The sequence below is a fragment of the Eublepharis macularius genome, chromosome 18 (genome assembly GCF_028583425.1).
Source record: "Eublepharis macularius isolate TG4126 chromosome 18, MPM_Emac_v1.0, whole genome shotgun sequence".
NCBI classification, from domain to species: Eukaryota; Metazoa; Chordata; class Lepidosauria; order Squamata; family Eublepharidae; genus Eublepharis; species Eublepharis macularius.
The window spans coordinates 25,354,640-25,369,412 of NC_072807.1; the positions used below are offsets into that span (position 1 = coordinate 25,354,640).

A 14,773-nucleotide genomic window follows, 5' to 3' on the forward strand; every position below is an offset into this window, starting at 1 on the left:
TTATGCAGGAGATTTGGGGTAAGATCTCCTAACATATTCTTTGACTCACTGATGTGAAAGAGGCCTAATCTGGCTCAAGAGGAGTCAACTTCCCCGCTACAGTTTCCCTAGCAGAAATTCCCCCCTCCCCTCTGGCAGGAAAAAGACCCCCTTGAATCTTGTCTCATTATAGGGTTAAAATTCACAAGGTTATTTCTATTGTGAATCTCCATGACTCTTTCAAAAGCAAATTATGTGGCTCTGCAGGGACCCAAATTCAGATCAAGATTGCACAATGAAGGCAGAGGAGGTTTTATTCCCTTCTAACCCCCTCCCATGGTTTTGCTAATAAAAACTGCTCCAGTGACATTATTAACACTTTAAAGGGGAAAAGGTGGGAAGGCAACTTGGTATTGCTCAATATGGTCAGATCTCAGGGCCAAGCTACAAGTGACAAATGACACTTGAATGGCAAGTGAACAGACTCGTGTATTCCTCCCTCTTCACTTGCACTCCACTTGCGCTCCACTTGATCACTATGTGATCAAGTGGAGCACAAGTGATCAAGTGGAGTGCAAGTGAAGAGGGAGGAATACACGAGTCTGTTCACTTGCCGTTCAAGTGTCATGTGATCAAGTGGAGCACAAGTGATCAAGTGGAGTGCAAGTGAAGAGGGAGGAATACACACGAGTCTGTTCACTTGCCGTTCAAGTGTCATTCATCACTTGTAGCTGGGCCCTCAGAAGCTAAGTAGGGTCAGCCTTAGATGGGAGGCTATCAACAAAGGCTGGGGCTGCTCTGCAGAGGAAGGCCCTAGCAAACCACAACTGCTACTTGTTCACCTTGAAAGTCCTTTGCTTGGGTATCCATAATTGATTGTGACTTGATGGCCCACATTCACTTACAAAGGAGAAAAAAGACATACCTGTCTTTTGCCCATCTTTTTTCTTCCTTCCGTCTGTAACAATGCAGGACGGTAGTTTTGATTAAAGAAATCATGCGTGGGCTGAAGGGTTAAACTCTCCCCATCCCCTCTCCACATAGCCCCAATCCAAATTAGGGCTCTGTGCAGCTTAAAAACTGACACTATTTATGTTTATATTTATACCATGCTTTCCCCCCCAAAAGGGGTCCCAAAGCAGCTTACAATATTTGCCCCTCCTCCATTTTAACCTCACACCAACAACCTTGTGAGGTAGGCTGAAAGGTCACCCAGTGAGCTTCCATGGCAGAATGGGGGTCTGATCCAGGGTCTTACAGATCCTAGACCAACACTCTAACCACTCCTCCACACCGGTTTCACTGGGAAGGTCCAACTATGGATCTCCCAGCATCTTTGTCACACCATTTAGCTATGCCTTCAGCAACAAAGCAGCCTCAGCGGCCAACATACCTCTGTAGTTCCAACCCCTACTCCAGCGCACAGCTAATACAGGCAGCCAGGAGGAAGGTGCAGCTGCTATATCTAGACACTCCAATCACCGTGTTTACAATGTTGGCAGCTGCAGAGGTCCTTGTCTGCTGGGCCAGACCTCCCACAGTTTATTACCATCTGACTAGCTGAACCACTCTGCAGCAGTAAGAATGGCCAGAGTTTCTCCCGATAATAATGCCAAAACGACTGCAAGCCCCCAGGGAACAAGTGGTGGGTGCCAAATATCCATCTCTTCCCAGTTGCATCCCATTGCACACACATTCCCCCCTACTTTCGAACTGATTTATTTCAAATTGTTTTTCAACCAGTTTAAATAGGATACCGTTAATGAAACATAGTTTTCAGCATGGTAAAGTCCAACAATAAATGAATCAAATAAGTTTACCAGGTTCTGGTATCCCTGTTATAATTGGTTAAACAGTTAGAAAGTATACTAATTGGCTGCATAACCATTTTGGCTAACAAGAAGTTAATTAAAATAAAGGCCTAGTAATGATTATCCAGAGATCCACGTGACTACAAAATGATGTAATGAGAAGAAACTAGCCTTTAGCGTTACTCAGGTTACGTGCATATTGCTAAAAAATAATATCTATAAACAGCATGAGTTTAACCATTCAGCATAATTAAAGCTTTACGTTTTACACACAGGGACAGAGAGAGAGAGAGAAAGAGAGGAAGGGGAAAAAACTTTGAATTCCGAAGCCCAATTTCTTTGAGAAACTGGACAATTTCATGAGAAGATGCTCAGCTGTCCAAACTCTACGTCATTCACATTTCTTCCAAACCCCAAGTTGGCAGTTCTAATCATCTTAAGTGAAAGATGAATACTTATTCAATACCCTTACATAAGCCACAGAAAGGAGGCGTTTGGGGTCCAGCTTCAAAATGCTCACCTCCCTAGCAATAAACAAAGAAGTGGGTTGACCAAAATATACCAGAAGATGGAGCAGTTGAGCTACGATTCTGACTGTCTTATTAAATAATATCAGTGTTTACAGTTACAAACTACTTGAGCTAGATTCGTGATCAAACTAGAGATGAACCACAATTTTTTTTTTTAAGTGTAAACACCAGTTGTTGCGGCCCCAACAAAGAGGTCTGTACGCCTTCCCCTCATTTTGAAATTCAGAGTATCTTTAATCTTAAGGTCAGGAATCTGCACTGTGGTGGGGAATATGTAAAGAATTGTTACACTGACCTGACAATGTAGGGAAAGAATCTTGCATGGAAAGAATTTTAATGCAATGTTTTGAAAATCCTTTGGCACAGCAGGATTCCGGGGTCCATAACAATGGCTTGCTTGCAGACTGTGTCCTATAAATTCTGTTTTTGCAGGCTTGTCAAATCTAGATCCCAATTATCTCCCGCTGGTAAGCATCAGTTATGATGCACAATTTCAGTGTTTTATTTATTTACATCTTAATATACAGGGACAGTCTTTATTAAGCTTCCTTTCCTTTCTAATTTTATCTCACCTTTCGTTCCCTGACCATTTCTTGTGTGTTATATCTTGCTTCACACTGTCAGACTGCAGTTATGATGATGTCTAATTTTTTAAAAGGCATTTACAGGGCAATTCTAAGCAAAGTTATCAATCTGACAAATTGGGACACACCCACAAGAGCTCAAAATGTTGTTAGTCTTCAAGGTGCCACTATTATTCCCCTCTAATTCCATTTATTCCAACTGCAGTAATTCTGTAGTCCCTTCTTAAGCACTTAATAAACAGTACAAATAACGTAAAAGATATATCCTGGTCTCTGGCTGACATCAGATTCTGTCATGAAGTTCAAGGGATGCCAGAGAGCTGCCACCCTCAGCTTCATCCGTTCCATTTGATTCTGATTGGCTAACAGCTCTCCTCCAGACGAGCCAATCCCGAGCAAATAATGAATGTCCCCATAGCAACCTGTAAACCCAACACAAATCAGTTATAACAGCCTGGACCGTCTGTGCCAGAGAGCTGTTTTCTTGCTTCCTCTGGCACTTCACTTCAAGGTCAGCCGAGTGCACCCACCTTCGAGCCAACATGTTCAACTTCAACCTGAGGACCAGCATGAGTGGCAGGGCTTACAGTCCAGGGGTGCTGATTGCCAACTGGAACGAGGATTTGTATCTAGAAGAGGTACTGAAACTCTTAAACTAGACCATTTATCTTCACTTTTGGAGTTACTTGGAGGGGTGGGGTGGACTTAAATTCCAGTACCCGTAAGTCGGTTTCTCAATAGGTATTTCTCTTAATTCTCTCCTCCCTAGCTTTGCATCCAAGTCAGACTGTGAATATCTGCCTCTGCTCCTCCTACGTTTTAATTTGGGTGTCTCCAAATATCTGTCTTCCACTTCTTTTCCTTTTCTCTTCGGCCCCAGCATAGATTCCTCCACTCATACCCCATCTGTCCCCGTGTTCAAATAATGTACTTCTATAATATTCATAACCCTCTTTTTCCAGTATCCTCTACAACCATGCAGTTTATGGGGCAGTCTTTTGTGTTGCCTTCTTCTACAACCTTCTTCTACAAGGCAATTCTACAACTTTCTTCTGCAAGGCAATCCAGTTGCAAATGATTGCGAGGACACAAGATCCAACGATGTGTCGATGCGGCTTCATTGTGTCAGGAGAGGGGAAGGTTCAGTTTTGGGGACTCAAGTAGTGAGGCAACAGCTGGTAGGAGAAATCCACCACACAAGTGACAATTCCCCCCGCCAAGGAATACATGTTGTGGTTTTTGATACAGAGAGTAGGATGACAGTTTGCAAATGGTCATGGATCTCTCCATGGGCTCAAGTTACTCTGTATGGAGTCCCATAACAATTAATTAATTAGATGTTGTGATCCAGGAAAAGCTAAGCAACTTTTTAACAATTGACAACAGGAACAATTACTGGGGGACAGGTGGACAGGGACGGACTCTCCTTTGCGAAAGACCTTCAGGCAGAGGCCAGACAGTCATCTGTTGGGAATGGTCCAGCTTTAGATTTCCGCACTGATCAGGCAGTCAAGTGACATGCCCTATAAGATCCCTTCCAGCTCTCAAACATTAGAACTCATTCTGTTCAATGAGGAAAAATTACACACACACTTTCGTAGCTTTCCAATTGTACTCAGTGGGATTTAAATTAAGTAATTTTTAAATAAGCAAGCAGCTTATATCCCACTTTGGAACAGATTCATAAAGTGCCTTAAATAGGAATAAGAGAAACAACAAACCCATTATAAACATAACGAAACAAAGAAGAAACCAGCAAGAATGCACGTCAACAAAATAATATGGAAGCAGGATGAAAACCAGTGACTCAGCAATGATCATAAGAAATCGAAGACTAAGCCTGCCTAGGGTTCTGCAAAGGAATTATCTTTACCAGGTCACTGAAGGCTAAAAAGGATAGAGCAAACAGGAGGACTTCATGAGGAAGACAATCCATAATTTTAGTGCCACTACCAAGAAGTCCCTTTCCCTTATCGGTATTTGTAATGGCAGAGTTGTACAAATGAGCCTAACAGGATCTGGGTGTATGGGTGAAAGAAATGTGGTCCTTCATTTTGGCCAGAAAGGCTCCTGACTGAATTCCTGCCAAATCTGCTTCATGGGTCTTTCAGGTGACTGCTTGGCAAAGCTGCTTTTGAGCATGTATTACCGAGTTCCAATATCTTTGCCAGCTCCCAGTTTATTTCCAGACCCCAAAATGCCGGGGCTGTCCTTTAAAGCCCTGCCTGGTTAGGAATCAGGGTATTTCAAAGTCCACCTCATCCAACATGAGCCTACCCAGACACATTTGCATCAGCTGATGAAGTCTTGCTTCCATGCTTCCTCTTACCAGCAGAAGTCTATACTGAACACCAGGGCTTTTTTTCAGTGGGAACGCAGTGGAATGGAGTTCCGGCACCTCTTAAAAATGGTCACATGGCCAGTGGCCCCGCCCCCTGATCTCCAGACAGAGGGGAGTTTAGATTGCCCTCCGCGCCACTGGAGCAGAGGGCAATCTAAACTCCCCTCTGTCTGGAGATCAGGGGTCGGGGCCACTGGCCATGTGACTACTTTCACCAAGGGCAATTTAAACATTAAAAAACTCCCCCCTTGTTCCAGCTGACCCAAAGTGACGTCATTGTGCGGTCCTGAGTTCTACCACTGAGTTCCAGCACCTCTTTTCCCAGAAAAAAAGCCCTGCTGAACACCAACACAGGCTGGGCATTCTCAGTTTTAACACAAACTTTAGAGAACTCCTTCCCATGTGAGGCACATTTTGCGCCCTCCTGTATTTATTTATTTAAAATATTTATTCCCCACCTGATCTCCTCAGACTCTAGGAGACTAACAAAACAGGAAAAGCAGCAAGTGCCACGAAAACATCACAATCACCCAGCAAGATGTTAAAACCAAGATACAGTGAAAACACATCATTGAAAACGCAGACAAAACAGTTTACACTCCACCAAATGCCCTCTGGAATAAAACAGTTTTATAAAATATAACAAATAAGTCTTTGGAGGTATCAAGAGATTAGTTAAAAGATTTCTATTTCAGTAGGCTTTTGATTTAAGTTGATGGTATACTGTGTTTTGTTGTGTTTTATTAACTATTGGCTTTTATTCTTGTACACTGCTGCTGTTTTTATATCTGTACAACTCAAGCAGAGGTACACCCTTCAAGCCCAATAGAGTCAGTGGGCTTAGAACAGTATATCTTTGCTTAAGATTCTACAATTGTTTCTTTTTCTATGTCGCTTTATTGGTGTGTTAAATGGTGTTTAACTACATTTGTAATGCCATTATGATATGCTTTAAGTTGGTCATTTCTGTAAGCTCCTCCGGGGGCCTCGTTACCAAAACAGGATAAAAAATATTATAAAATAAAGAAATAATGTATGGCTTGCATGTTAAGTACTGAGGTGTTAATTTCAATTTAATTTTTTTAAAAAAACAGGATCTCCTGAAAGACTTTATACATAGACGAGAAAAGGGAGAACTTCTAATCCAGAGAGCAAACAAACTGAAGGAAAACCTTTACAAAAAGGTATCCAGTTATTGCGAACCTTTTCCAATGAATGTAAATTGCAATTTTGGATATTTATTATACCTATCAAATCTCCAGATAACCCTAAAGGGGGAGAAATAGCAAACATTGTGGGGGACAGGAGTGAAAAACACAATCAAAATGACTCTAAGAATTCAATGAAATGCACCAAGATTCGTCTGTAGACAAGACAATGAGGAAAACGTTTCCTGAACGTAGAACCTTTTAAACCCACTGTTCTCAGGTCCAAACTACATAATACATTTTGACACAATGCAGGTTGGGGCTGCAGGGAACTTTCCCCCCCAAGTGCTACAGGGCCCGATTCACATCAGGGCCACAGCGCAGGGGACAGAACAAGCTTCATTCCCCTGCGTTTTCCCCAACCCAACATGACTCCACGCAGCTGCTCCAATGGGGCAAATAACACTTCTGGAGGCTGTTCATGGCTGGGGAAATGGTGTGAGGAGGGGGAAGTCTGAAGCCCTTTGTCCTGCCTATGCCATGGTTTCTATCCAACTCAGGACTTGTGCTGCTTAGGAAATAAATTTGCTACCATTTGGCTGTGGGAAATGCAAGTCGAGTCAGTGTTTTCTCATATCCAATTGTAGTTTAGACTTAAGGGTATTTGCTGAGCCTGATGCTTTACAAGCTTATATGACTTTTAGATCGTAAACTTCTTCATGTGTTTTTCTATAGCAGAAAAAATGGCCTAGATATTGCCCATGTGAATAAACAAGTTTATGTGATGCATATAAATTTCAGCACTTGTAATAAGTGGCTTGCCCATTTCAATCAAATTTTTTAAAACAGAAAAAAGTATATTCAAACCATGCCCTAATCAAATGTCATTCTTCCCCCTCCACACACAAAAACACACATTCTCCCCTCCACAACAGGAGCAGCTTTCCATCTCAAAAGATGGATTCCTTCACTTTGGAGACACGGTTATGTTGGTGAATCCTGACAACAACAAATCTGCTACAGAGAATCTACCTTCCAAAGGCGAAAATCTCTCCCTGGCAGTAACTCCGGAAGAAATGGCTGTACATGTAATGAATACGCTGCCCTCTCCATGTAGAGTGAGTGCAGTCAGAGTCTGTGACCCAATGGGTCGGAACACATTTCAGATTTTAAGGTGAGAGATTCTGCTGGAAGCTTTTCATCATTTCCTTGAAGGGCAGCTTTCCTTCCCTTTCCGATAGTTTTAAGCAAATATACATGCATACATCGTCGAAGGCTTTCACGACCGGAGAACGATGGTTGTTGTGGATTTTCCGGGCTGTCAGTCACAGCTGCTGGCGAAATGTCAGGAACTACAATGCCTAGACCACAGCTATACAGCCCGGAAAATCTATAACCATACATACATACAATTTTACCTCACCAGTTTTCTAAGGAGCTCAGGGCTGTCCCCCGCCCCTTTATTTTATCCTTTTAACAATTGTGTGAGGTAGGTTAGATAGACAGAGGATGAATGGCAAGTGGGGATTTGAACCCAGGTCCAATTTCAACATCGCACTGGCTCTACTGCAATTAAATGTCCTGAAATGTTTGTATGAATTTTTTTAAAGGATACAATCCGGAAAAGTTCAATTATTTGTAAGCCTCAATGACTTCAGCGAGAGAGATTACCACACTTCCATTGAGACTTAAAGCAGGCAGGATTGTCCCCACTGACGTTAAATTATAGGCTTCCTGGCAGCCTCTGCAAGTCGCCCACAGCTTCCCTTAGATGTGAAAGAGCTCTAAAATTTAGTGCTACAGAATTAGGGCTGCACGTACAGTGTTTTAACTTACACCTACAAACATGAACGGCAAGTACACATGCAACCAACAGAGGTTTGTAAAGACAGGTACATGGAACGCAACTGAGTGCAGCTCCCTGTTTGAAACAGCCAAATACCCAAGTCACCGAGAACCTGCTTGATGAGCCCATTTTTATTATGTTGAGTCCTGTATATTGGTTTCCACCCTGACCTGGATTGCCCAGGCAAGTCCGATCTCGTCAGATATCAGAAGCTAAGCAAGGTTGGCCTTGGTTAGTAATTGGATGAGAGACCTCCACCAAAGACTAGGGTTGCAGAGGCAGGCAATGGCAAACCACCTGTGTTAGTCTCTTGCCATGAAGCCCCCGCCCAGGGTCGTCATAGATCAGCTATAACTTGAGGACATTCTCCGTCATATTGTTTTCCATCAGTGGTAGTTGGGTGCGGGGCAAATTTTGAGCTGAAAAGCTGAGTTTTAAGAACCTTGTCATAAGACAACAGACAGGTAACAGCCTGAACACACACGAAGGGGAGAGAGCTTTCTCCTTACCTTCCTTAAACAGGCTTCCTGATCATCTCTTCTCTCTTTGTTTCTCTTTTTTGCTATTTTGCCTCTCCTTATCTTTTCTCCCATTGTTGACTTTTACAGCGTATTGTGCTTTAAACAAAATTTGGTGCATATGTTTCTCTGTAAAATACCATCCCATTGATGCTGCTGGACAGATAAGAAACAACAGGTCTCCTGTTAATGATGCCACTTTATTTTGTGGTTGTAGCACTGAGGGAGCATCCATGGGAGAACCCATTCGATATGGGCAAAATTTTGGCCTTGGAACAACGGGAGGATTTCATGATCGAATGGTAAGGATAAGCAACAGGTATGTAAATGGTAACCTAACATACAAGCTATTACTAAAATATTCATTAGATTTTTTTAAGCCCACCTTTCCTTTTAGGAGGCTAAAACAGCATAACATGGACCTCTCCCCACATGCTATCCTGGTGTAGTGGTTAAGAGTGGTAGGACTCTAATCTGGAGAACAGGGTTTGATTCCCCACTTCTCCGCTTGAAGGGTGACCTTGGGTTAGTCACAGCTTCTCGGAACTCTCTCAGCTCCACCCACCTCACAGGGTGATTGTCGTGAGGATAATAATAACGCACTTTGTAAACTGCTCTGAGTGTGGCATTAAGTTGTCCTGAAGGACGGTATATAAATCAGTTGTTTGTTGTTGTTGTTTGTTGTTGTTGTTGTTATAAAAAGGGGTATACATCTCTAAATGTCCTGACCTGGATAGCCCAAACAAGCCGGATCTTGTCAGATTTCAGAAGCTTAACAGGATCAGCATTGGTTAGCACTTGGATGGCAGACCTCCAAGGAAGACCAGGGTCGCTATGCAGAGGCAGGCAATGGCAAACCCTTTCTGTTCGTCTCTTGCCTTGAAAACCCCAGCAGGGATCACTGTCAGTAGGCTATGGCTTGATGGCACTTCCCACCACCCCACGTATATCTAAATGACACAAAATATGTAAAATACAAAACCTCTAAAAAGGGTGGTGAGATAAACAGAGCATAACTTGCTATTAAACAGAATCAGAAGAAAAAGGACAAGAGAATTGAAAAGGTCTTTTTCCTGGCACTTAGAAACATTAACAATGAATGCTCCAGGAGGACCTTTCTATAGAAAGTGTTCCAAAGAAATGGGATTACCATGGAAAAGGCCCATCATCTCGCCCCTGAAAGCAGGGGGACCCAGAGAAGACCTCTGATGGAGCTTGGAATGAACATGCAGACTCCTGGGCCGTTTCCAGACGGCTTACCTGCACCCGGGATGTCGCGCCACATTTCGGATCGTGCTGGGGGAAACGCGAAATATCGCCTTTTCTCGCACGACATCGCGCAAAACTCGGGTGAGAAAACGCGATATTTCACGTTTTCCCCAGCACGATCCAAAACGTGGTGCAATGTCCCGGGTGCAGGTAAGCCGTCTGGAAACGGCCATGGTGTAGGGGGAACAGTCCTTACAGATACGACAGACCCAGGCCGTAAAACACAGGCCACGTGCAAGAGTTATTGCTCATGGCTTCTGCTACACTTAATGATGGGTATCAGTTAAGCCTCTAATGAAGGGGATGAACTATGGGCGTGATGCAAATGTAGTCTTGGAACCCAAATCTGTAACAGCTCCAGCATCACTGCCTTAGCCCTCTCTCTCATCTCTTAACTTGGTTCATCTAATTCTCAAACAAATCACTCCATGACGTCTCTCATTTTCAGCTCTTTCTAGCAAGTGACCACAAAACATTTCAGAACATGGCAAAGAAATCCCTCCTTCAGCCTGCCTTCCTGACCGACGAACTTTCCTACCTGGCTTCTTGGCAAGCTACTTACCTGGATCCGCAGCTGCGCCTCGAACACGAAGGTCTCCCGGTGCCTGTAAGAAGCTTTAGAGAACTTCTTCGGCTTATGTGTAATGCACCTGGCTTCCTCTTTCTCTCTCTCCATCTCCCCAAGCACCTGTTTCCTGTATCTGCTCCATGCAGAAGCTTTGGCAGCCTCTTCCCCCTTTTTTATGTATTCCAATGAAAACGCCCTTTAATTTGAAGATACGTAAAGTGGATTACAATGTTTTTTAAAAATAGTAAAATATCAGTCTGATGTTAAATACAAAACAATTAAAGTAGGCCCACGAATGGTGCTTTACAATCTCTTGCTCCCCTCTCTTCTGTAGAAGGACTAAGTTGGTGATGGAAGGGCCAGACGCAGTTGGGCCACGCAGGCCAATGGGAAGGGCCCAGATCCTATCTCCAGCCAGGGTGCACAACAGTTGGGTCCCAAGGGAATTGGGAACTCTAAATAGAATCTGGAAGAGGCATAAACACAGGGAAAGCCAGCTGTGCTTTTAACATCAAATCTAAGAGTAAGGAAGAAAGAGATGTTCATGCACTATTATTTTTTATAGAAAGCTTCCATTGTGAAAGATGAAAGTTTCTGCTCATTCCTGGCGCCTAAAGCCGTAGAAACTAGCTCCAGACAAAGCAGAGCCCAGGTGCTACTACTGAAAAGGCCCTGCCTCTGATTGCCACCCACCTCAGAAGGTAGAGCAGGGCTTCCAGAAAAGATCTTCATTGCCAGATAACATTAGGGAAGGATACTCCACACTCTGGGTGTCACCACCAAAAAGACTCTGTTTGCTGTAATTACTCACCACAACTTCTGTGGCTGAGGGCAGCTGGATCAAGGCCTCAAATGAAAATCTAAAGGCATAGGTTGCTTTGTATGGAACACAAATGTTTGCCTCCATGTTCTCTGCTAGCTATTGAGTGCTGTATTCTGGGAACAGCTGTTCCCATTTCTTATCAATCCTCCTTCCAACCCTTCTTCGATACCTGCAACCACGGCTTTTCTACCCTTTTTCTTACTATTTAACTCTCCTCTTTTGGGTATTCCTTTCTTACTTTTCCTGATTTGATTCACAGGAGAATTTACCTCCCTTACTCTACCCTCAACTTTTAATTTTTTTCGGTTTGTTCTTTTCCCAGGCAAACACCAAGATTCTCATTACTCACTGCCATACCAATCAAGAATTAGCAGTTCCAAGGAACTTCTCAATAAGGTAAGTGACCTCTGCAGCTAACACATGTCTTTCCCCTATGAGTTCATACCAACATTATATCAGGCTATTTTTAAGAACTAAAGGTTTCTTAAAAATCAACGAATCTTAGGAATTGTAGTTTTTTGTGAATGCTGAGAATTCTGCCGATCCCTAGCCCAAACTCTGCCCCTCACAGAACTACATTTCCCAGCATTCCCCCCTCCCCGGGAATGACTTATTAAACCCTTTTATGCAGGGGTCATTTTGTAGAAAAAGAGCTGGAGGAACTCATTAGCATAACTCATTAGCATATGCCACACCCCTTGGCATCACTGGAAGTGTGTCATTAGCATAACTGATTCGCATATGCCACATCCCCTGCCATCACCTATCCTGGCTGTTTTGGACCCAATCCTGGCTATTCAGGGCCAAAATTGGGCTCAAAATGGCAAAAAGGGGCTGAAAATGGCTGGAAAAGGCCCCAAAATGGTTAGGATCAGGCCGCTGCTGAGCGGGAGGGTGATCCACCACCCGTCAGAGGCCCGATCCAGGCCGTTTTGGCCCCAACCCAGGCCAAAACAGGCCCCAAATGGCTGAGAGTCAGGTGGGCAGGGCCACCTGTCATGTGACCTCTTTGGAGAACTGCCGGAACTGCATTCCTGCATGTTCCCCCTCAAAATGAGCCCTGCTTTTATGACTATAGTGTAGATATATATAAACCCATGAAGCTGACACTAAGCCATGTTTCCACCCCACTGGTGGTAATCAGAATAGTTGTTGGCAATCTTTCAAAATACATGGGACGTGTGACACAAGTTGGGTCATAAGTGCCTAATCCAACCGTCATACTTTCGGGCAGGGACTAATATTTAATGGCAGGGACTAATATTTTAAAATCTCTCAGTCGCCCTGTGTGACTCCATACACAGCTCAGAGGAAGGAAAGGCTTCAAGCACATGGAGCCTGAGGAAAGGCAAAACAGCCCCTCCCCGTGGTGGTTTCTGCTGGTGAAAATGGTATGGCAGGGAAGCTTGAAGCCTGTCCTTCCCGCTTGCAGAGTTTGGAGTGGTGCAGAGCCACAGAGAAATTCAGAGGTTAGTTCTTGCCCGAATGTGTGACTGAGAGTCTCTCTATATAAGACATCCTACATGGGAATGCTCACGTGGCTTACTTTGTGTGTGGTCTTATATTCAAGAGTACTCCGTCTCTGTAATGGTGCATGTGTATCCACAATGGGAGAACAAGTGTAAGATCTTTCAGTTGAGCGTCCCCGTGTAAGATGTCTTGTGTAGAGATTCAGGTTGGGTACTTGTGACCCAACCCATGTCACATCTAACGTGAATCTTGGCCCTTAGTAGGTGTAGTTAGGCCAAAGTGGGAAATGCTGCCCTAATTGAAACTTCCTCTTCTATACAACTGTTAAAGAATCACAAGGGACAGACCCTGTCAAAGAATAAATGCAATCTTGGGGTTGGTTCCCTTGTGCCCATTTATCCCCCAGTAACTCCTCAGATTTATGTATCCATACATACTGAGAGCCCAGTAACTGTGCCTATCTGGGGCATGCCATACCTGTGATGCTCCCAATACGCCGAGCCGTCATGTTGTCTGAACAGAGGCAACGCACAGATTCTGTCAGTGCATATAACTTCAGTATGCATGAATCAAAACCCTGGATGAATCATAAAAATCCAGTGGTCAGTTCGAAGTTGCATGCCTACGCAAAATAGATTTGTTTCCCCTGTTCCAACAACATGGTGACTGACCATGGACATAAAAAGGATCTATACATAGTTGGAATGCTCCTGGTATATGTGAATGTAATGTGAGGGAAAGGACTCTTAACGTCAAGAGAGGAGGCATTTGTTTGTTTGAGTCTCAGATGGAATTTACTTCCCTCAAATGCAACCCTTTCCAACAGAATCCTCTACTACGGTTGTTGTGCGTTTTCCAGCCTGTATTGCCGTAGTTCCTGACGTTTCACCAGCAGCTGTGGCTGGCATCTTCAGAGGTGTAGCACCTCTGTAGCACCTCAGTGTCACACTGTGACACAGAGATCTCTGTCTTTTGGTGCTACACCTCTGAAGATGCCAGCCACAGCTGCTGGCGAAACATCAGGAACTACAATGCCAAGACCACGGCAATACAGCCCGGAAAACCCACAACAACCATCGTTCTCCGGCCGTGAAATCCTTCGACAATAGAATCCCCTACTATTTATCAAGTATAGAGTAATCATACACGGAAGAAAAGTTGAGCAATCTACACATATGAGGTGGCTCACGAGATCTATAGACCAGAGAGCCATCACTACCGGAGTTTTGTTGTTCTTCTCTTCAAGGACCTACTTTGGAAGGGAATACGAAGTCGTTTGTCACACCTTCTTGGATTCCCACAGAGCCGAAGAAGATAAGAATTACTGGATTGTGGTTACTGGGAATCCCAGCGATAAGTCCACCACTATGATGGATAGACCTCAGCCTCCATCAGAGGCTACTCGAGAGAAAAACAGTGAATTCCAAACAGAGGCTTAACTGTCCATGCTTTGATTTAAAACACACCCACGTTTTGTTAGTGCTTGGTTAAAAATGAAAACCCGAATGGTAGTCGGTACCATAAGGGAACTTCATGCTGTCTTTATGCTAAGCATGTTAAGGAAGATATTTCTAAGTATGCACAGAAGAATATTTCTAAAAAATAAGGAAAATAAAACATTGTTCCATTCTGTTTTTTAAAGAAAAACATTCGTGGAGCAGCAGTACACTGTCAGTTAAACAAACTCATCGTCTATTTTTTATTTAAGCAACTGTCATGTTGATCGCTGTTTTGGCCATTAGGCTGCACCATCTTTTAAAAAGAAAAATGCATATGATGTTGGGAGGGAGGCACAACTGCAGTATAATAGAACTACGGCATTATACTGGCAAACACGTGCTTTCTCAGTATGCATCTGCTGGTTAGGATGGATACAAGGGGCACCA

At 43.6% G+C, this 14,773-nt stretch overlaps 1 protein-coding gene across 1 annotated transcript; it reads left to right on the forward strand.

Moving 5' to 3' along the window:
• The first annotated feature begins 3,366 nt into the window (after positions 1-3,366).
• Positions 3,367-14,544, forward strand: CFAP161 (cilia and flagella associated protein 161). The gene is made up of 7 exons (XM_055002890.1): positions 3,367-3,542; positions 6,340-6,429; positions 7,329-7,567; positions 8,975-9,059; positions 10,475-10,633; positions 11,740-11,813; positions 14,134-14,544. Exons 1-7 carry the CDS (start codon positions 3,447-3,449, stop codon positions 14,324-14,326), a joined length of 936 nt encoding a protein of 311 aa, XP_054858865.1. The 5' UTR covers positions 3,367-3,446; the 3' UTR covers positions 14,327-14,544.
• Positions 14,545-14,773: the final 229 nt, after the last annotated feature.

Bases quoted from the DNA above. Each gene is read 5' to 3' on its own strand.
- CFAP161 (XM_055002890.1), top strand. From the start codon at position 3,447: ATGTTCAACTTCAACCTGAGGACCAGCATGAGTGGCAGGGCTTACAGT. The intron at 3,543-6,339 runs GTACTGAAACTC...TTAAAAAAACAG, and splicing joins AGGATTTGTATCTAGAAGAG to GATCTCCTGAAAGACTTTAT. The intron at 9,060-10,474 runs GTAAGGATAAGC...TCTCATTTTCAG, and splicing joins GAGGATTTCATGATCGAATG to CTCTTTCTAGCAAGTGACCA.